Source organism: Hemiscyllium ocellatum, chromosome 7 (genome assembly GCF_020745735.1).
Source record: "Hemiscyllium ocellatum isolate sHemOce1 chromosome 7, sHemOce1.pat.X.cur, whole genome shotgun sequence".
Taxonomy (NCBI): domain Eukaryota; kingdom Metazoa; phylum Chordata; class Chondrichthyes; order Orectolobiformes; family Hemiscylliidae; genus Hemiscyllium; species Hemiscyllium ocellatum.
The window spans coordinates 11,742,000-11,764,425 of record NC_083407.1 but is presented as its reverse complement, the minus strand read 5'-3'; the positions used below and the strand labels follow the sequence as shown (position 1 = coordinate 11,764,425).

Sequence of the window (22,426 nt, the reverse complement as noted above, 5' to 3'; positions counted from 1 at the left end):
TTACACAAAAGGGCTGGATAGGCTAGGACTTACTTCACTGGCGCGTAGGAGGTTGTGGGGTGACCTTAGAGAGAGTTTATGAAATCATGAGGAGCAAAAATAAGGTGAATAGCAATGGTCTTGTAAAAACTTTTCTCTGTACTCGTGTTTTTCTGTACTGGAGTACAAGTGACAGTAAAAGACATTCATTCTTTCACGATTGAAGGGCATATTTTTAAGGTGAGCAGAAAAATTTAAAAGGGACCTGAGGGGCAATTTTTTCACAGAGTGGTTCATATGTGGAATGGACTGCCAGAGGAAGTGACAGATGTAGGTGCACTGACAATATTTAAAAGACACTTGGATAGGCACACGAATAGGAAAGGTTTGGTGGAATATGGGCCAAATGCAGGCATGTGTGGGGCTAGTTTAGTTGGGGAAACCTGGTTGGCATGGATGAGTTGGACCGAAGAGCCTGTTTTGTTGGTTGACTCAATGACCTGAAATATTAACACTGCTTTCTCTCCAGATGCTGTTGAGTTTCTTCAGTAATTTCTGTTTCTCTGCTGAAGAAAAATTTGACAGCGGTTGTCCCACTCAGACAGAAATTCCCAGTATTCAGTCAGTTGAGGATTGGCAGAACGCCTGGGGATCAAACGGGAGCAGAAGAGGTCAAGAACAGTGCTAAATCTAAGAAGGTGCAGTTCCCGAATAAAGGAGTGACTAGACCTTTGCTCCCAATATCCTAAAAATGGAGAATGACACATCATCTCCAGTGTTTTTTTCTCTCTCTCTTGCACATATTTCAGCAGGAGGTTTAGCATCTCTCCAGCACTGGCACATTCCTGGTTCACCTCTCTTCTGGTTTCCTGGAATCCGTGATAATGAAGCGTTTTGGTCACATGCTATAATACAAAAGTAAATGCTTCTAATCAGTGAAAGGAGTCTGGGTGGACTATATGAAGAGCTTTCAACAGAGCACTCCATCAAAAGCTTCCTGACAGAAAACTATTGAGTGAGAGATCAGGTCCACCAGATAAACGAAATCAAAAATACATCAGTATTACAGATCGAATTTAATAAACAACTTTATTCAAAAAGATAGAAAATATCACATTGATGCAGAAGGCCATTCAGGCAGTTGTATTCTATCCATCCAGAGAAAATGTACCTCCATTTATGACGCACTTAATTGTTCCTTAAAATATCCAAGGTCTTTGCATCCACTATCCGGTTTGGAAATTCACTTCAGATGTTCATCACTTTTTGTCTGAAACATTTTCATATTAGTCTAATTTTTTGTCTGTACTTGTTTAGATCATTCTGTATTTTATCCTGAAGCATTGCCCTGCATTTGGCTTTTTCTGTGTTGACTGCTGTCCTACGTGCCTGTCATAAGACTCCTATATCAGGGCTGAAATGTCACATTTTCTCCAGTTTTGTTGTTCAAAGTTCCAACAGCCTCCCAATGCTAGGGACCAACACTTACCCCTCAGGTGAAACCTCCACAACAGATTAACACTTGTGCCGCGGCTGTTTCAGAAACCTTCAGGGAGTGTTGCATTGCCAGAGAGCCAACTTCTAGATGAATTGAGTTCCCACTTGCCATTTCAGGGGAAGAAGAGCAAAGGAGGTCTCTTGGTTAACATTCATCCCTCAACCAATGCAACTGAAACAGATTAACATCACTGATTTTGGAATCTTGCTATGTCCAAATTGGCAGCTGCTTTTCCTACATTGCATTAGCGCCTTCAAAAGAATGCCTTATAAATCAAGCTCCATCTTTTCTTCTTGTGGCTCCAGACAGCGGCACCCAGAGCAAGTGCACAGTGGGGCCTCTTACTTATGAGCATGGGCTACACACTTGCCATTTGTGCCTATGTTCAGTTGAAACATGGGGGACACCCTGCTAACGCTTTTAAGGCACTGCTCCCTATATCACAACATCAGATCAAAATCCATGTCTTCAGTGTCGATCATTTCAGGATCCTGGAACTCATCTCCCAGCTTCTTCCACCAGGGTCCCCGTGTGTACTGCAGCATGGTGTTGTGAGACTGCCTTGCCCTGGCTGCAACAGGTATAGACCTGCTGCTAAACACCTCCACGTCCTTCTCTGTGGCCTCCTTCAAACCTGGAGCATCTGAATCGAAGATGACAGAAAAAAAAAGCCACTTTAGAAAATGAAATAAGAAACAAGAATAGCGGGCGACTCCATAAGTTAATGATTTGAATTGGTAAGATATGGGAATATTAGGAGAACATCGAACAGAGGATGCTGTTCATACACTGCAGACGTATCAGTGCCAGACCAAAAAAAGGTCTCAAATTTTGGTTGAACCTTGTCTCACTTGATTACAGGAAATCCTTTAAATACTATATATGATATTAATGTAATATGATGGTTAGCTTATGCACTCTAAATAAAATTCTTCAATTACTGGTAGCTCCAGATGGTAGGATATTTGAGCCCCAGTCACAGGGCCAGAGGCTCAAAATGTTTGACTTCACTGTCATTCTAGATCACTCACTTGGATGTGTGCCTTTTGGTAAGTCTCCTCCAGCTGGATAAGAATGTACTGATTGAATCATACAGCTTTTGCCTGTCAAGCTCAGTGAGCCATTCAAGCATCTAGCACTGCAAATATAATTTCCTCCTCTACATGTTGTTTGGTACTCTGATTCGAGAGGACACTCAAGGGAACTGAACTGGAACCTCTTGAGAATCCATTTATTGATCAGATAGCAGAGGCATGGAGGCAATGGCATTGTGGATATGTCACTGGACTACTAATCCAGAATATTAGGCCAATGTTCGATGGACATGGGTTCAAATCTCACAATCGCAGACAGTGAAATTTGATTTCAATTAAAATTATTAATAAAAAAACTGGCCTTATCAATCACCATTGATTGTTGTAAAAACCATTCCATTTCACTATGCCCATTTTTTCCATTCATTAGGCCAACAATTCTTTTGTCCATTCCTCATTACCCAGACGTCAGTCAAGAGTCTGCTATGGGCCTGGAGTCACCTGCAGACTATATCAGGTAAGGCTGACAGATTTCCTTACCTCAAGGACATTAATAATCCAGATACGTTTCTCCGGCAGTTGGTACTGGTTTCATGGTCATCAATAGATCTCAATTCCAGATTTTTCTTTTAATTTGATTCATTTTTAAAAATCGGCTTCACCAAAACATTACTTCAGTCTCTAGATTAATCGTCTGACAATTATACCACTGGGCCACTACAACTATAATACCATGATCACTTCCCCCTTTAGGGAAGGAAATCTGCTGTCTTTACTTTATTTGTCCTACGTGTGACTCCATTCCACAGCAGTGTGGTGATGCTTAAATGCCATCAGGGAAATTAGTAATGGGCAATCATTGCTAGCCTGGCACTGATGCCTACATCTCATGAATAAAGTTTTTTTCAAAGTGTTTCATGTCTCACTGGTGTATAGTACTGGAAGTCAAGTTCCATTATTCCCAGAGTGTTCACAAAAGTTAAGCTTTGAAATGAAATATGCAAGATTCCAAAGCGCCTAATTTTCAGGTCCAGGTTGATGGACCAGGGTTTTGTAGAAACATAGAATATCGGAGATCTTTTGAGCCTGCTCCACTATTCAATATGATCATAGCTGATTATCCAACTCAATACCCTGTTCCCCCTTTCTCCCCAATCCCTTTGATCCCTTTAGATATAAGAACTATATCTACACCCTTCTTGAAAGTCTTCAGTGAGAATTCCACAGGCTCACCACTCTTGGTGAAGGAATTTTTCATCGCTGTCCTAAAAGGCCTACCCTTTAACCTCAGTCTGTGGCCCCCTGGTTCTGGGCTCCTCAGCCATTGGGAACACCCTTCCTGCATCTACTCTGTTTAGTACTGTTAGAATGTATTTCTAATAAATTTATTGCAGGTCATCAGAATCTGGCTACAGGTAAACAATAAAATAAAACTTATTAATAAAAACTCTAAACACTTTGTAAATTCTCCCTACACACAGACTTGGGAGACTCATGGGCATTGGGAAATCGGAGACAACAGTTTTGTAGATTTTTTTCCATTAGATCTGTTGGAATGGTTCACGCAAAGGTATCTCCTCTGCACTGTTATTTTTGAATGCAAAGGCACAGGGTGGCTGTTACACTTATGAAAGATATCGGATTTAACCAATTCAGCGTTGAAACATGCAGCATCCGTTCAAATAAAGGTAAACTGGTTTTCTTCAGGTTTAAAGGGCTTACTGCAGAGAACTGAAAGGGGAGGGAGGGAGATGGGGGGGTGGGGGGAGAGAGTGCGAGAGAGACAGGGAGAGAGACAGGGAGAGAGAGAGAGAGAGAGAGAGTGAGAGACAGGGAGAGAGACAGGGAGAGAGAGAGACAGGGAGAGAGAGAGAGAGAGAGAGAGAGAGAGAGAGAGAGAGAGAGAGAGAGAGACAGAGAATTTCAGCTCCTGCAGATCTGCCAGTTTCTCTTCTGATCGGACTAGTTTCCCGTGCCTTGCTCACAACCCAGTCTGTTCAGCTAACTCTCAGCCAATTGCCTTATAGAGGGATTGTCATTGATAACTGGTTCCTCGGCCACAATCCAATCAACTTCACTTGTAGACAAACCTAATGCAAGTTACAACAACTCAGGGATGCCTACAGCCTTCTGGCACCTTCATCCCTCCACTCGTCCCTCTGGACTCCATCCCTAATTTACCACAAATTCTGACCTTCTGGTCTCTGATGCTAAGTAATCTGCAGTCAGCAAATGACTAGTTATTCTTTTCACTCCCAACTCAGTAAATTTCTAGCATGACAGAACTTTGAATTGTTCCTCTGTCTCTGTCAACTCTGACTCCATTTCTTTTAACAGGAGTTCTCTCCCCACCCTACAGATCCCTTCACCTGCCCCCCAACACTCTCCCGCCAGCCTAGACCTCTTCCTCTAGTCTCTCACCTGCACTTGACTTAATCACTGCAAACTCACATGACATAATTTATTTTGTCCCTTCACCCATTCTAATCTATTACCCTTTAAAATGACTGCATTCCATGCTCTCAGATTAACCTGCCAACATAGGTGGTGCTGTTGTTGTCTTGTGTACTGACCTCTACCTTGTGGAGGCTGAGTTCCAGCTCTCAGATATTGCCTCCTTTCTCCCATTGGACACTGAACACCAGGCTATGTGTTTCCCTGACTGTCACCAACCTCATGTCACCTGGCTACCTCTCCCAAAAACATCTCACCTACAGTCCCGAACCCAGTACATCCCGCTTCTACTGTCTTCCCAAGATCCACAAACAGGACTGCTAGGCAAATCCATTGTTTCAGTCTTTTCCTCCCTATGGGACTTATTTTGTCCTATCATGGCTCGATTTGTTTTCTTTCCTGGTCCAGTCTGTTCCCACTAACATCTGCAATTCTTTAACAATTTACATTACCTTCACACTTTCTGGACTGTAGGCACCAACCACCATGAACATTCAATTCTTCTAGGTGTCCATCCCCCATCAGGATGGTCTGAGGGGTCTCCACTTCTTCCTATATAAGGCTTCTACCAACACCCTCCTCCACCTGGTTGAGCTCAGCCTCACTTTGAACAACTTCTCCTTTAATTTCTCTTGCCTCCTTCAAGTCAAAAGTGTGGATATGGGTACTCAGAGGCCCCAGTTATGCCTGTATCTTTGTGGGAGATGTGGAACATTCCTTGTTTATAGCCCTACACTGGTTCCTCCCCACAACTCTTTCTCACGTATATTGTTGCAATCGTTGGTGCTGTTCCCTGTTTTACTTGGAATAGGAAAAGATTTTTCTCTCATCTTCACCTAGTCTACCTCTGACTCCTCTTTTCAATTCCTTGACATCACTGTTCCCATTTTTGGGGATAACCTGACCAGTGATTTCCCCTAAAAACCCACCGACTCCCACAGTTACCTTTACTATACACCCTGATTCCTGTAAAGGCTCTATTCCATTCTCAGTCTCCGTCGTATCTCTTCACGGGGGGGCCTCAGACATATTCGCCTTTTTCCTCAACCCTGCTACTGTGGTTCACAGGGCTCTTAGCGATGTCCTATCCATTCCCCATACTTCTGCCCTCAACTCCTTCCATCCCACAAAAAGAAATGATAGGATTCTCCTGGTCCTCACTTTCCATCCCATCAGCCTCTACAGTCAAAGCATCGTAAGGTGCCATTTCCACCACCTCAAATGTGACAGTACGACCAGCCTCAAATGTCCCCCCCTTGTCAGCATTTCATAGGGATTGTTTCCTCTGGGACATCCTGGGTCATTTCTCTCCCACTCCTGACACCACCTCACACTCCCATGACATTTTCCCATGAAAAATCGCTAAAGGTGTAACAATTCCCATTTACATCCTGCCTCCTCATTACCCAAGGCCTTCCAGGTGGAGTTATGATTTACTTATGCTTTATTCCGTCTACTTCACTGTATTTCCTATTCCTAATGTGGCCACCTGCACACTGAGAAGGGAAGCAGACCGGGTGACTGCTTTGGTCTGTCATGAAAATGACTCTAAGCTTCCAGTTACCTGCTACTTCAACACGCCAACATGTTACCTGGCAGGGGAGATACCAGGACCAAGAGTCTGTTCTTATCAGAATGGTGTTGAGTTGTGAGTCATCAGAGCTAGTGGGGATCATCGCTGGATAGTGACTGGATGTTGGAGGATCGTTTGGTTGTGCTGACCTGCACTTAGTGGATCTTCATGCTGGCTTTGGCCTAACGCCAATTCAGGGACCAGCCAACCTCGGACCTTTGACCTCAGGGGCCGTCCACAACCCAGGCCAGGGGATTCGCAACACAGAGTGACTGTGAAAAAGGTGGAGGATTGTACACCTGTCGATCGGACGGTGTACATCAAGAAGGCTCTGCTGGAGTGCTGCGGGTTCGACAGGGGGCCCACTCAGTTAAATATATTGATGGTAAACATATGTCCTGTATGTCCAAATGATTAATTCCGATCTCTGTATGGAAAGAAATGGAATGTATACATATGTATGGCACCACCAATCATACAGATCATCAAAATACTTTATGAATAAAGTATACCTTTGAAATAATAAAAAAAAGATGTGTACTGCCTGCAGGATTTCCCTGGGGCAGGCTATTTCAATGTGACCTTCAGGAGCGTGAAGCAGTGTGAGCAGCTCCTGAAGGTCTTCAAGTAGAAGGAAGGGGAACCTCTGTTCTCCATCTTGTCGGTGGTGCATTGTGTGTGCTTCCTGCGCAGCGGAGTCGGGTTGTTACGATTCATATGTACAACCCCCCCACATCCCAGCAGCTGACATCCTGACCTTCCTGAGAAGATACGTCCAGGTCGAGGGAGAAAGCACTGATATAGTCGACCCTTTCAGGATCTGGACCAGCAAGTGGCAGGTCAGGATAACTCTCAGGGTCGATGCCAGTACGAACATCCTCCAAACCACCCTCCAGCTTTGCTATTGGAGGGAGCAGAGGATACCCGACATACGCAGGGCAGCCAAAGGTGAACCGAACCTGCAGGAGGTCAGGCCACATGGCGACGGACTGTAAAGTGACTAGCTGTCGGAACTGCAAGAAGGAGGGGCACCCGACCAAGGAATGCAAAGAGGCCAAGAGCTGTAATCTGTGCTGAGAAGTGGGCCACATGTATAAGGCCTGCCCAAGACGGGGGGGGGCCACCACCTACGCACAGATGGCCGGAGGTGGAACGCAAAAGGCCAGCAAGGTACCACAAATCAGCAAAGGAACAGTGTCTGGTGGCACCCAGAAGGAAGGACAGGCTGGAGCAGAGCAGGCAGCGGCCAGCGGGGAGGTGCAGCAGCCAAACTCCTACAGGACAGACAGAGGCAATGGAAGAGGAGAGAACTAAGGAGGCAGAGGATTAGATTCCTGTACAAAAAAGGAGGAAAACCTGCCAGGTCCCCAAAGCCACCCAGCAAAGGGGAAAACGGCAACTGCATGAGGAGGATACGGGGCAGCTCTGCAAATGGTGAAGACGGGCACAAGGAGGGTAGTCACCAGAAGAAGAGACAGAGCGCCGCGGGGAGAAAAGAGGGCAGCAACAGCAAACAGCAAACGACAAACTCTCTGAGGGGACTGGTAAAGATCACCCCCCCCTCCGGTGAGAACCTCAAGGTATACACCGCCCCACAGCTCCAAGTAACTGGGAGCAGCGATCATCTGACAGCCTCAATGTCAGACACACAACTGGATTCTGTGATCCCTCGCCCCAGTTAGATGACACCAGAACAGGGAAATGGACCCAGGGTGGAGCCGGACAGCTACCTCAGCCCCGAGAGTGTCCAGCAGTTCGATTACACCACAGGAATGCAGACAGCAACCCCAGAGAGACAGGACCAGCAGCAAATGGACACTGGTAACCTCAAACTGTTAAAATGGTGATAAAAATTGGCAGTATTAATGTGCGTAGCTTTAAATCTGCTATGCGATGTGTTTCTACGTTGGCTTGCCTGGCCAACGTTAAAGCCAATATCCTGCTTCTGGTGTGTGGGATACCAAACCTCAGCAGCTACAGGAGATGGTTGAGCTCGTGGGCCCATGGGCCGTCAGTTTGGTCGGGGGGCAATAATAGCTGCGCCTCCGGCCTGGATATACGGTTGCAAGCAGACAACTTCATCTCCGAGGTTAAGGAGGTGGTGGGTGGGCGCCTCCTCGTCATTGATGTCATGTACAGAAACGCTCCAGAGACTAACTAATGTGTACGCCCCAGCAGGCAAGAGTGAACGTTGGCCATCCTGCAGCAGCTACCACTGTTGCTGACTATGACCATGCCGGTCATTCCGGCTGGAGACTTCAACTGTATCATTAATGCAGATGGACGTTCTGGCGAGGGGAGGCTGGGGGTGGTGGAGACAGTAACCTGGACACCATGTCCAGAGCCCTGATGGAAACGGTCAAAGATGCCACGCTGCATGACGTCTTCATGCTTCCCAGCAGACGGAGCGCAGCGTAGGTACACCTGGTCATGGGCAGACAGGTCTATTGCTCAAGGATAGATTACCTGTTTGTGTCCCGAACGTTCTCGGTCAGATCTACCAACGTCAAGCCGGTGTTCTTCTCTGACTACTACCTCCTCCTGGCCGACTATCACCCACAGGACGAGCAGCAGGCTGGTAAGGGAACGTGGAAGTTGAACACAAAGCTGTTGCCCCCAGGAAATATTGAGGAGCTCAAGAGGGACTACGCAGGTTGGAGAACCATGAAGCCCCTCTTTGAGTCTCAAGCAGACCGGTGGGAAACAGTAAAAGGGAACATCAAGAGGTGTTCAGGAGGCGAGAGAGAGCCGGGGAAAACTCCGAATTCCAGGAAAGTATGCAGAACCTGCTCCTGCTGCAGATGATGGGGGTCGATGTCACGGAGAACCTCTAGGAGGTGCAGGGCCAGCAAGCCTCGGTCTTTGCCTAGGAGGCCTCCAAGATAATCTTCCGGTCCAGCGTCCACTCTGTGGAGCAGGACGAGACATGCTCATGTTTCTTCTTCCAGAAGGTGCACAAAGAGAGCTCCGTGCTCAGCAGACTGAAAGAAGAAAATGGCTTGATAATGTCATCTCAGGTTGACATCATGAGGATCAGCAAATCCTTCTATGCCGGTCTGTATGACTCGAAGCCAACAGACAGCGCAGCTTCCCAGTCGTCCCTGTCCTCTATCACAGAGGTCTTAGATGACAGAACACGGGAGAAGCTGGACCAGCCGCTATCTCTGGATGAGCTGACCAAGGTCCTCGAATCCTTCGAAAAGAATAAAACTCCCAGAAGCAACAGCTTACCAGTCGAGCTCTATTCTGCTCTGTGGAACTTGATTGGCCAGGACCTGCTAGAGGTGTATGTCAGTATGCTTCTGGCAGGTACCATGAGTGAATCCATGAGGAAAGGCATCATCACCCTCATCTACAAGCGGAAGGGGGAGAGGGAGGAAATCAGAAATTGGAGACCAATCTCACTGTTGAATGCGGATTACAAAATCTTGTGAAAGGTTATCGCCAACCGGGTCAGGTCTGCTCTGGGATCGGTGAATCATCCTGACCAAACCTGTGCTGTACCGGGCAGGAAGATCGCTGAGAGTCTTGCACTCCTCAGGGATACGATCGCCTATGTGCAGGACAGACGGTTGGACATCTGCCTCATCAGCCTGGATCAGGAGAAAGCCTTTGATGGGATATCGCATATGTATATGAGAGATGTTCTCTCCAAAATGGGCTTTGGGGAAGGAATCTGCAATTGGATCAGACTGCTCTACACCAACATTGTCAGTGCAGCCTCAATCAATGGGTGGGAATAACATAGCTTCCCAGTCAGATCTGGAGTCAGGCAGGGATGCCCTCTTTCTCCTGCCTTATTTGTGTGCTGCATAGAGCCATTTGCCGAGTCCGAGTCCATCAAGAAGGATGCGAGCCTGAGAGGGGTGACTATTCCTGGCAGCGGGGGCCTACAGGTTAAGGCCTCCCTGTACATGGAGATCTGCCTGTGAGATCCTTTATGCAGGCACGGACTTTCTGCCGTACTGCACGCTGCCCTCGAAGCGGCTGTGGAGAGGATGAGAGTGTCACACACCACCTTCTGGAATGTGTTTATGCAAAGGAAGTCTGGAGAGGAATGCAGTGGTGTTTGTCGAGGTTCGTCCCGAGCAATTCTGTGATGCGGGACTCCGTGCTCTACGGTCTGTTCCCCAGGACACACACCGAGATGAACATCAACTGTGCCTGGAGGATCATTAACTCGGTCAAAGACGCTTTTTGGTCTGTCCGAAACCTGTTGATCTTCCAGCTGAAGGAGTTGACCCCGACTGAGTGTTGCAGACTGGCACATTCCAAGGTCCAGGACTACATGCTGAGGGGTGCACTGAAGCTTGGGGCAGCTGCCGCCAAGGCATAGTGGGGAAAGACCATTGTGTAAGGTCTGCCTGCCTAAGAAGAACAGGGGGCCTACTCAGTAATTGGGCCCCACTGACGACTCAGCAAAATATCTGGATGATCAATGTACAGACTTGTATATATGAATGATTAATTTCCGATCTCTGTATGTAAAGAAATGGAATGTATATGTATATGTGGCATGAGCTGAAAATGTGCTGCTGGAAAAGCGCAGCAGGTCAGGCAGCATCCAAGGAGCAGGAGAATCGACGTTTCGGGCATGAGCCCTTCTTCAGGCTCATGCCCGAAACGTCGATTCTCCAGCACCTTGGATGCTGCCTGACCTGCTACGCTTTTCCAGCAACACATTTTCAGCTCTGATCTCCAGCATCTGCGGTCCTCACTTTCTCCTAGAAGTACGTATGGCATGACCAATTATATCAATATCAAAATGAATAAAGTATATTTTTGAAATGTAAAAAAAAAAGTCATGTTCCCTGGCCAACATTTCCATCTCAGGCTTGTTCCAGTGAAGCTCAACACAAGCTGGAGGGACAACAGCTCCCATTCTGCTGAGGTATTTTACAGTCCACAGGATTCAACGTTGAGTTTAACAATTTCAGCATATGAACACCTTCCTTCATATTTGTTACCCACCCCCACACTGACAGGTCCTGTTCTGTATGGGTTTTCAACTTTCAATTAATCACATTCCCCAGTAGCACCTGTTCAGCATTCGCCTCTCCCCTGGCTTATCGTCAATAGTCCTTTTGTTTGCTTCTCCTTTTCTCTCTCTCTCCATCTATTTGACTCAGTCCTCTCTGCTCCTGCTCCCGTTACTGATATAAATACCACCATTTCCTAACAGCTTTCAGTTCTGGCAAAAGGCCACTGGATTTAAAATGTTAACTCCGTTTTTCTCTCCACAGATGCTGCCAGACCTGCAGAGTTTCTCCAGCACTTTATTTTTTTTGTTTCAAAACCCCATCTCTAGTATGTCTACACACTGCTGAAACAAACAGGGTTCACACTAGGTATCAAATTCCTTGCTTTCAAAACTTTTAACATCTTTATAAATGCCTGGATTTCAAAACTGTTCTTTCTTGCTTGAGTACACTGTTATAAAATGCATAAAAATAAAGAGATACAGCCTTTCATTGGACACTATAAAGTACAGCATGAAAGGACAGCAATGACATCCTTAGCTTCAATGACTTTCTGCTTTAAGGTTTAATAAGCAGTGAACAGGACGACTTACTCATGAGTAGCTCAATATCAGTGTTGATTTGGGCAAGCAGAGCCTCCTGCCGCTGCTCGGACTTCCGTTCCAAGTTTCTCTTCATCAGGTACTGACCCAACATCTCCTGAGCCTGGGAATGTCGCTCTTTTGTTCTCTCCTCAGACACTTGAGGAACCTAAGGGGAATCATGGGTTAAAATGCTGCATCCACTTCTGGCTGCCATACGTTAGAGTCTGGAGGGTCCTTTTGTTGTGATCTTTGGATCACATTAGCCTGGGGATGGGGATCCCAGATCTGGGATGCAATGCCAGGTGCGATCGATGATACTGAACCCCAGAGAATACATGTGAATGGTTTAATTGAAGATAGGTTGGAAGTGTAATTATTACATATTACAATAAAATTGCAAAAGAAAATGAATGGACCTTTTACAAATAAATGCCTGGTACTGTAATACAATCTACACTGAAGAGCACGAAGCTTCCAGGTCTCTCCGAACTTGAACTCTGCATTTCCAATACACATATAAGATCTCAGTCACCAAAATTACGCTGGCTTTGAAATCATCTAATCCCATTTGGGATTAACTAATTTCTAACTGAGTCCCTGCACCTTCACTAAGTTTCCAAGGCTTTTGCATACCACTTTTTTTTCCCGAACACATCACAAAGCTTGATATATTGAGTTATACAAAGGCACTGGCAGTCTGCATTGTGTGTTAGTTATTCAATTACCCCAACTTCTTACAAGGCTATCTCCACTGTAGAGTGTTTGTGCTCCATGAAGAGTGCTGATGGGGTTGCCAGTCTATTTAGATGCACTGGAGTTTGGACACGTGAAGCAAAGCAATTAATTACAGAGTGCAGGAAGTAGTCATCAGACAAGGTTGGAAATCTGTCCAAAGTCAGAAAAGCCTCGTCTCTGTCTAAATAAATTTATGACTTTTCAATGACTTTGGGATTGATTTAGATGTTACATGATCTTTCAAGGACTATAAAATTAATTTACAAATTCCATAACTTTCCCAGGTTTTTCATGATCCATGGAAGGATTTTGAGGTATGAATATCCACTGTTTATTTATTCAGCATATCATGTCTGCACCGGCTCTCCAAATGAGCACCATGACTTAGTGCCTTTCTCTAAATCCCCGAATGTTATTTCTGTTTAAATAAGCATCTCGTACCCTCTTGAATGCCTGAATTGAATATCCCTCCACAATTTAGGCATTTCATTCCAGACCCAAACCACTCATTGTATGATAAAGCACTTATTCACATCACATTTGTTTCACTCGCAAATCCCTTTAAATCATTGCCCTGTCACCCTTGAACCTTTTATGAAAGGCAACAGCTCCCTTAAGCATTTTGAAAACTTCTATTAATTCTCTTTTCAGCTTTCTGCTCTCTGAGGAAGGCAGTCCTAACTGATGCAATCTATCCTCATAACTGAAGTTCATCATCACTGGAAGAATTCTTGTAAATCTCTCCTGCACTCTCTTCAATGGTTCACTTCCTTCTGATCGCATGGCACCCTGAACTGTACACAATGCTTCAATGGAAGAATATCGAGTATCTTATGGAAATTCAGCAACACTTCCTTGCAGCTTCTTTGGCAATTCCTCAGGAACAAGGATAACTAGCTTTGCCAAGTTGGTGGGGGTGGTTTAGCTCTGTGATGGATGAGCAGTCCAATCTGACCCATAGATGATGCAGGGTATAGGACGCAGGTGGTGGTGTGGGGGGGGGGGGAGAAAGGGGGAATTGTTGGGACTTCCTGGCGGTTGTGGTGCCTTCCCAGGTGTTTTTTCTCTAGTTTGTGCTCTCTAGGTCAAGTGACCTTCAGGTATCAGTGGGAATGTTGCATTTGTTTAGAGAGGCTTTCAGGGTTACCCTTGTCGCAGTCTCTCTGCCCTCGTGATTCACCTGTAATTGCAGACCTCAGAATACAGTACTTGTTCAGAGACACTTGTGTTGGCGTGCAGACAATGGGGCCTGCCCATCACAGTTGGTCATGTGCGACCAGTGCCTTGATGCAAGGGATACTGGCCTGGGAGAGGACACTCATGTTGGAATGCCAATCCTGTCAGTGGAGTGTCAAGATTTTGCAAAGATTCCGGTTATTAAAGCCCATAATACTTAGTGTATTCTTAGTCATGTTCTCTAACTGGCTTACCTGGCCTGGGCCTACACATGCATCCAGATCCTTAGACACGTTGTTGACTCTTAACTGCCCTCTGAAATGGTCAAGCAAGTCGTTCAGTTCAGCAAGCAATTAAAGATAGGTGATAATTCCATAAATTCATTTTGTGGAACATGGGTGTCACTGGTTGGGCCAATATTTCTTGCCCGTACCTGGTGATGACAAGGTGGTGATGAGCTGCCTTCTAGAATCACTGCAGTCCATGTACTGTAGTTAGGCCCACAATGCTGTTAGAGAAAGAATTCCAGGATTTAGACCCAGTGACAATGAAGGAACAGTGATATATTTCCAACTCAGGATAAGGAGTGATTTACAGGAGAACTTGCAGGTGGTAGTGTTCCCATGTATCTGCTGCCCGTATCCTTCTAGATGGACGTCGTCTTGGGTTTGGAAGGTGCTGTCAGAGGGTGTTGGGTGAATTTCAGCTGTGGATCCTGCAGATAGTACATGCTGCTGCTACTGAGAGTCTCTCTTGGACAGACAGGATATTTGTGGATGTGGTGCCAATCAAGTGACTACTTTTTTCTGGATGGTGTCAAGCTTCTTGAGTGTTGTTGGAGCTGCACCCATCCAGGAAAGTGGCGAGTATTCCATCACACTACTGAGTTGTGCCTTATAGATGATGGACAGGCTATGGGGATTCAGTGAGTCACCCGCTGCAGGTTTCCTAGCCTCTGACCTGCTCTTATAGTTAGAGTGTTTATGTGGCGAGTCTAGTTTCTGGCCATTGCTAAAGATGAAGTCAACTATGTTTTTCCATCTTGTTGGTTCCCTCACCACCTGTTGCAGACCCAGCCTAGCAGCTACGTCCCTTAAGAGCCACCAAGCCTGATCAGTAGTTCTGCTTCCGAGCCACTCTTGGTGGTGGACATTGAAACATCTTATCCGGAGTACATTTTGCGTCTTTGCTATCCTCAAAGCGTTGTTCAACATGGAGGAGTACTGATTCATCAGCCAATGGATGACAATACATGGTAATCAGTAGGTTTTTTTGCCCATATTTAACCTGAAGCCATGAGACTTCATGGATCCGGAGGTCACTTCCCTCCAACTGTATACCTCTGTGCCACGACGGCTACTGGGTCTGTGTTGACTAGTCTGTGAGATAGCTCTTCCAATTTTGGCACGAGCCACAAGATGTGAGTGAGTTTGCAGTGTTGACAGGGCTGTTTCTGCCATTTTCTTTTTTGGTGCTGAGGTCATTGCCAGGTGATCCATCCCATTTCATTTCTTTGTGACGTTATAGCAAATGATAGCTGAATGGCTTGCGAGGTTTTTTAAGAGGCAATCACATTGCTATGATCTGGAGTCACATATAGGCCAGACAGGTGAGCATGGCAAATTTCCTTCCCTGAAAGACGTTAATGAATCCGATGGTTTCTTTCCAACAATTGACAAGGGTTTCTTGGTCATCAGTAGATTCTCAATTCCTTTATCTTCAATTACTGAATACAAATTCGACCATCTGCTTTGATGGGATTTTAACCTCAGGGCCGCAGAACATTTGCTGAGTTTCTGGATTAATAGTCTAGCAATAATTCCACTAGGCCATTGTGTCCCCTTCTGATTTTGCTCGTGACACCCACAACCCACGAAAGAACAAATTTTTCTTTTTAAAAGCTCTGGATCAGTATACTCACTGGATGAAGTTTGACATAAGCATCAACTTTAGCACGCAGTTTGAGTCTCTGTGTGTCGGTGAGACCTGATGGTCCCTGCCAGGGCATGATGCACGGACTCCGGTTTCGACGCTTTTTTAAGAACTTCAAGACCTGCAGAAAAAACCTGTCATGAATCTCTTCTGAAATTCTACTACGACACTAATAAAACTAATGCCCCTTTTTCTCGCAATGAAAGTTCAAGATAATCCTTAAATTCCTAGACAAGGAAATTTGCTATTTCAATTAGGACTTCTGTACAATTCAAGCATGGAATTTCTTCAATCACAAACTAGGCTTCTCCAAATGCATTTCACTTATGGATGACACCTCCCCAGTTGTTAGTAAAATGTCAAATATATATTAGATGGTAGACTTTTCTCAATACATGCACACAAATCCACTAGACTAAATAGTCTACGTGATTGCACCCAAAATGACTAAGGCAAGAAATCTGGGAGAACTAAAGTGAGAAGCTCAGCAAGCCTTGCTTAATTTCAGGAATAACAAATCTAATTTTCCAACATAGTTCTGGGTGCCAAGATGAGCTTTATATTGGGAAATGGTGAGAAATACTAACAATGGGGATTATTGCTTATTCACAGAGAATCCCTCCTCATTAATATGCAGCTTCCATTTCTACCATGTGCCAGATGAGACCACCTGACATGAAAGTTAGAGTGGATATCTGGGAATGCCAGCTCGCTGCTTGGTCTACTGGACCTCTACGTTAGATACCAGGCACCAACATCTCAGGGCATGTTCCATGAGCATTGGTCACATGTACTCTTCATCCCAGACATTGTAATTTGAATTTGCAAGCTCTCTGCACTACCATGGCACCTTTCAAATCCACCTACAGCCTTTCTCCTGCATTGTAATGCTATATCTTGGAGGACACCAGCACCTCTTGCTGCAGGACATTTTGATTATAGGCGCAGGTTCCCAGGCTGCAGGCTGGACCAGGCTGTAACTCAGGATGGCTTGTTCACTCACCTTACGCCTACTTGGACGCTCACAGCATCTCTGCCTCAGCCTGCCTTGCCCTGCCCTGCCTTTTAGCAGACATAAAGCCAAATAGGTTGTCATGGTCATGGCCAGTCAGCAGTCAAGGAGGTGAATATGTTGCTGTATGTCATCATGCTGCAGAAGCTGATGCACAGACACACTATGTATTTCTACGAAATGGCGGTGTCTTGAATTCGAAGAGGATTAGTGCTCAGTCACGTCAAGAGAGATGGTCTTCAGCCCCGAGGTGCCAGCACAGTAAGTAAGGGCATTGTCTCAGGCACAGTTTAGTTACTCCCTTTTTTTTGGGGTTAGGTAGGGAGCAGGATTCAAACTTTGGGCTCACTCCATACATCTTTCTGCCCAGCAATAGTTGTTTTCTCCTGCACTGACAGAAAGAGAGGGAGATTGGTTGGAATGAAGTGTCATGTGGATGTGGGGGAGATTAAGTTCCACCAGCTCACTAATACTGAGTGATAACTATGAAATATCAGTCATTCTCTTTAGGAAATGAATTTGCCAATTCCAGACTGACAGCAATGCTACTGACTCTTCACTGCCTTCTGAAATGGCCTGGGAGAAAAAGTGAGGACTGCAGATGCTGGAGAGTCACAGTTGAAAAGTGTGATGCAGGAAAAGCATAGGGGTCAGTCAGCAACAGAGGAGTAGGAGAGGTAACATTTCGGGCATAAGCCCTTCATCAGAAATGTGAAGGGGGAAGGTGGCTGAGAGAGAAAATAGGGTGTGGGTGGGAGTGTGGCTTGGGGGAAGGTAGGAGGGATGGCGATAGTGGATGCAGGTGGGAGGTGGTTGTGATAGTTTGGTTGGGAGTTTGGAATGGATAGGTGGGAAGAAGGATGTATGGGTGTGTCAGGTCAGGAGGGTAGTACTGAGTTGGAGGTTTGGACCTGGAATGAAGTGAGGGTTGGAGAAATATTTAAACTGGTGAAGTCAATGTTGATGCCGTGTGGTGTAGGATCCAGAGGCAAAAGATGAGGCATCCCTCCTCCAGTTGGCAAATGGCTTGGATTTGGTAGTGGAGGGGGTCCAAGATTTGCATGTCCTTGGGGAAGTGGGAGGGGGAGTTGAAGTGGTTGGCCACAGGGTGGTTGGGTTGTTTGGCGTGTGTGGACCAGAGATGCTCTCTGAAATGCTCCCCGTTATAGAAGAGACCACATGGAGAGCAAGGCATGCAGTAAATGATGTGGGTGGATGTGCAGGAAAATCTCTGCTGGATCTGAAATGATCCTATTGGGCCTTGGACGGAGGTGAAGGGGGAAGTGTGTGCCCAATTTTTGCACTTTGTGCAGAAGCAAAGGTGCCAGGTACAGAGAGTGGGTTGGTGGGGAGTGTGGACCTAACAAAGGAGTCACAGAGGGAATGGTGTCTGCAGAACACAGATAGCAGTGGGTGGGGGGGGGGGAGGGAGCGCGGGGGCCTGCCCACTTATTTATTTCTGAAATGGTCTGGGCAAACCATCTCGTTCAAGAGCAGCAAAATGTTGCTTGCCAGTGCCACCCACATCTCATTAAAAAATTTAGAAAATGTTTTTTAAAATGGCACGTCTCCCTCAATTACTCAACATTTTAAACTTTGCAGATTAAGGTTACTCTGATTTCATGGTACCTCCAGTGCACATACAGGAGACAAAATAGTGCACAGTCACGCACTCTAATGTGTTACTACAAAATGAATCTCGACTTTTTCCCGGCTTCAGGTTTGCCATTTCAACATAATCACAAAAGCACTCACAGCTCTCTGGATCACAACAGCTGCTCTGAATTCCTTAAGGGCCTGCTTCTGTTTGTTGAAGTCCCTCCTGTGCCTGTATCCATGCCAAACCTTCTGAATCTGCAGTGCTGACCGTTCTCTCTCTGCCTGTAGGTACTTGTCCATCTCGCCTGCACAGGACGCCAAATATTACACTGGGCATCGGGGATTAAGCAGAATTGGGGCAAAAAAAAAACAATGGTGCAAGGCATCCTGAATAGTTTTATTATGGATGTCCAAAATATACATTAAAAAAATCAAAGCAATGGTCAGGTTGAGAAGCTACGGAACAATAAATTATAGGAACACATAACATATATTGCCCTAAAATATGACCGAGAATGAATGTGATGCCATGACAGCTTTGCATAAAACCATACATTAATTCAAACACACTAAATACGTTAAACAAATAGTGTACAGTGCCACACACCGCACTGTGGTGGGGAGTGCAGTTTACTCAGAATCCAGGTTCATGAATAATCCTGAAGGCAAACCTCATCTCAAATGCCTGCCTGTCTAACCTGTCCCATGAATATAGCACTCTTTGACCACAACTTTACTTATAGAAGCTTCTTTCAGACTTGCTCTCCCAGCTGAAGAGAGTTCTAAAGAGTCATTCACTCAAGTGAACCTCCTAAAAGATAACAATAATGTCTTTACAGAATGCAGCACATAAGTTCATAAGATATAGGAGCAGAATTAGGCCATTCGGCCCATCAAATCTGCTCCATCATTCAATCATGGCTGATATGCTCCTCACCCCCATTTTCCTGCCTTTTGCCATATCCCTTCAACCCATCACCAATTAAAGATTGGTCTGAAACCTCCTTAAACTTACTCACTGTCTCAGCATCCACCGCACTTTGGGATAGCGACTTCCACAACCCTTTGGGAGAAGTAGTTTCTCCTCAACTCTGTTTTAAATTTGTTACCCCTTATCCTTAGGGTATGGTCTCTCATCCTAGAATGCCCCATAAGAGGAAGCATCTGCTCTACGTCTACTTTATCCAAATCTTTTACCATCTTGAATACCTCAATTTGATCTCCCCTCATTCTTCCAAATTCCAGAGAGTGTAGGCCTAAATTATTCAATCCCTCTTCACATGACAAACCCCTCATCTCTGAGATCAATCTAGCGAACCTCCTCTGTACTGCCTCCAATGCCACTACATCTTTCCTCAAATAAAGGGACCAAAACTGTGCACAATACTCTGGGTGCGGTCTCACCAATACCGTCTATAGTTGCAACAATACTTCCTTACCTTTATATTTTATTCCATTAACTATATTCCATTCACTTTCTTTATTATCTGTTGTAACTACATGCCAGTTTTCAGTGATTCATGAAAGAGGACACTCAGATCCCTCTGCACTATAGCACCCGAAGTCTCTCCCCCATGTAGAGCAATAATATAGAAAACTTTACAACAACAGTAACTTGCAGTTATTTATAATGAGTCTTTTATACAGTAAAATCTCTCAAAGAACATCACACAAGATTTATCAAAGTCTGACAGCAAGCCCCAAAAGCGAAACACAAGGATGTGTGACCAAAAATTTGATCAAAGAAGTAAGATTTTCAAAACACCTTTAAGCAGCAGTGAGAGATAGAGAAACAAGAGGTTCATGGAAGGTTGCAGAGCTTGGGGCATAGGTAGCTGAAGACACAGCTACTGATGGTAGAGTGCTAGAAATTGGTAATGCACAAGAAATGAGGGTTGCAGGCATTCAGAAATGTGAGAATATGGTGAGGTAGAGGAGGTTCCAGAGATAGAGTGGGGTAAGGCCATGGAGGGATTTGAAAACGAGGATGAAAATTTTAATATTAAGACATGGTTAGAGCAAGGGAAGATACAAGTCTGTGAATGCAACAAAAGGAAGATAGTGAGCACGTGACTACTCTCAAGGAAAAAAGAAATTGCAAACCTCAGTGGGTTTGGCCTTTGTGCAGGTTTCACAAGATGTCTAGAAAGTTGTCAATCATTGAAAAGGAGTGGCATGGTGGCTCAGTGGCACCAGAGTTCCAGGTTCGATTCCAGCCTCAGGCGACTGGCTGTGTGGAGTTTGCACATTCTCCCAGTGTCTGTGTGGGTTTCCTCCGGGTGCTCCGGTTTCCTCCCACAGTCCAAAGATGTGCAGGTCAGGTGAATTGGCCACGCTAAGTTGCCCATAGTGTTAGGTGCATTAGTCAGAGGGAAATGAGTCTGGGCGGGTTACTCTTCGGAGGGTCAGTGTTGAAGGGGCTGTTTCCACACTGTAGGGAATCTAATCTGAAAATGTAAAGATAGGGATGTTTGGCTCCATTCATATACAGTGTTGGTGAGGCCACATCTGGAGTACTGTGTCCAGTTTTGATCATCTTCTGTACAAAAGGATATAAATGCATTTGAAGCAATTCAGAGAAGGCTCACTTTACTGATATTTGGGATTGGAGATGGGGGATGTGACCTTAGGAGGAAAGGGTAGACAGGCTGGGCCTATATTCATTGGAGTTTAGAGAAACAGTAGGATTTCTTACTGAATCATTTAAGATCCTGAGGGGACTTGATGCAGTGGCTGCTGAAACGATGTTTCCCCTTCAGGGAGAGACTAAATGAGGGGCAGTTTAAAAATAAGAGTCTCCCATTTAAGACAGAGACTAGAAGTTTTGTATTTCTCTCAGACATTCTTCAGTCTTTGAAAATCTCCTTCCAAGACAGCAGTGGAGGCACGGTCATTGAACACTGTTAAAGCATATGCTCTTGACTGATAGTCAAATGTTATTGGGGTGGGGTGAAAATGTGAAGTTGAGGCCACAGTCAGGTCACCCATGATCTTTTCAAAGAGTAGGGCAAGCTAGAGGGATTGAATGGTCATCTCCAGCTCCCAGTTCTTAAGTTCATATTGTTATTTATAAGGTCCACAGTAGAATGTGGAAACAGATACCATGTTGGAGCAGTCACTTACTTGCAGGAACTAATTCCAGTAAGCTCAGTTGCCGCTGTCGAAACTCTCGGAGAGCTCGATGTCGTCTTAGCTGAAGCTGACGTTTAAGCTCCTCCTCCTCTCTCTTCTTCTCCAGCTGTTGCATTTCCTGCTCACGTTTGGCCCTTAGTACCATTACATGTAATTACAAACAATTCTCATCAAACGCAGCCAGAGCTCTACAGTCACTAACTATGCCACAAAATACAGCAGCAAGAGGCAGAGGTACAGGAATAGGTTGATCAGTTCCTGAAGCTGTTCCATTACCTCAGTTTGATTTGCCCACCATTCTTCCATTTGCCATGCTACTCTTACTTAGCAAAAAAAAACTGATCTCAGGATCTCCACTGTGCAAAATCTGGAACAAAATGCTGGCTTTGCCAGCAAAACCCACAAACCATGAAAACAAATATAAACTTAACATCCCAAGAAACAGCCACAAGAGGATTATAAGATAAAATCTTGCACAAAAGAACAATTTGGATTAGATTAGATTACTTAGTGTGGAAACAGGCCCTTCAGCCCAACAAGTCCACACCAACCCCCCGAACAGCAATCCACCAAGACCCATTCCCCTACATTTACCCCTTCACCTGACACTACAGGCAATTTAGCATGGCCAATTCACCTAACATGCACATCTTTGGACTGTGGGAGGAAACTGGAGCACCCGGAGGAAACCCACGCAGACACGGGGAGAATGTGCAAACTCCACACAGACAGCTGCCCG

The 22,426-nt window shown here is 45.3% G+C and overlaps 1 protein-coding gene across 1 annotated transcript in view; it reads right to left on the bottom strand.

Annotated features, from left to right (window-relative positions):
* Nucleotides 1-1,095: 1,095 nt before the first annotated feature.
* iqcb1 (IQ motif containing B1) overlaps nt 1,096-22,426 on the bottom strand; it is a 52,885-nt gene continuing 31,554 nt past the window's right edge. The window contains exons 10-14 of the mRNA XM_060827806.1: nt 21,679-21,821; nt 18,712-18,860; nt 15,934-16,065; nt 12,111-12,267; nt 1,096-2,120 (exon numbers count right to left, since the gene is read on the bottom strand). Coding sequence (XP_060683789.1) covers nt 1,918-2,120; nt 12,111-12,267; nt 15,934-16,065; nt 18,712-18,860; nt 21,679-21,821 — 784 coding nt within the window. The 3' untranslated portion in view covers nt 1,096-1,917. The remainder of the gene's footprint in view (nt 2,121-12,110; nt 12,268-15,933; nt 16,066-18,711; nt 18,861-21,678; nt 21,822-22,426) is intronic.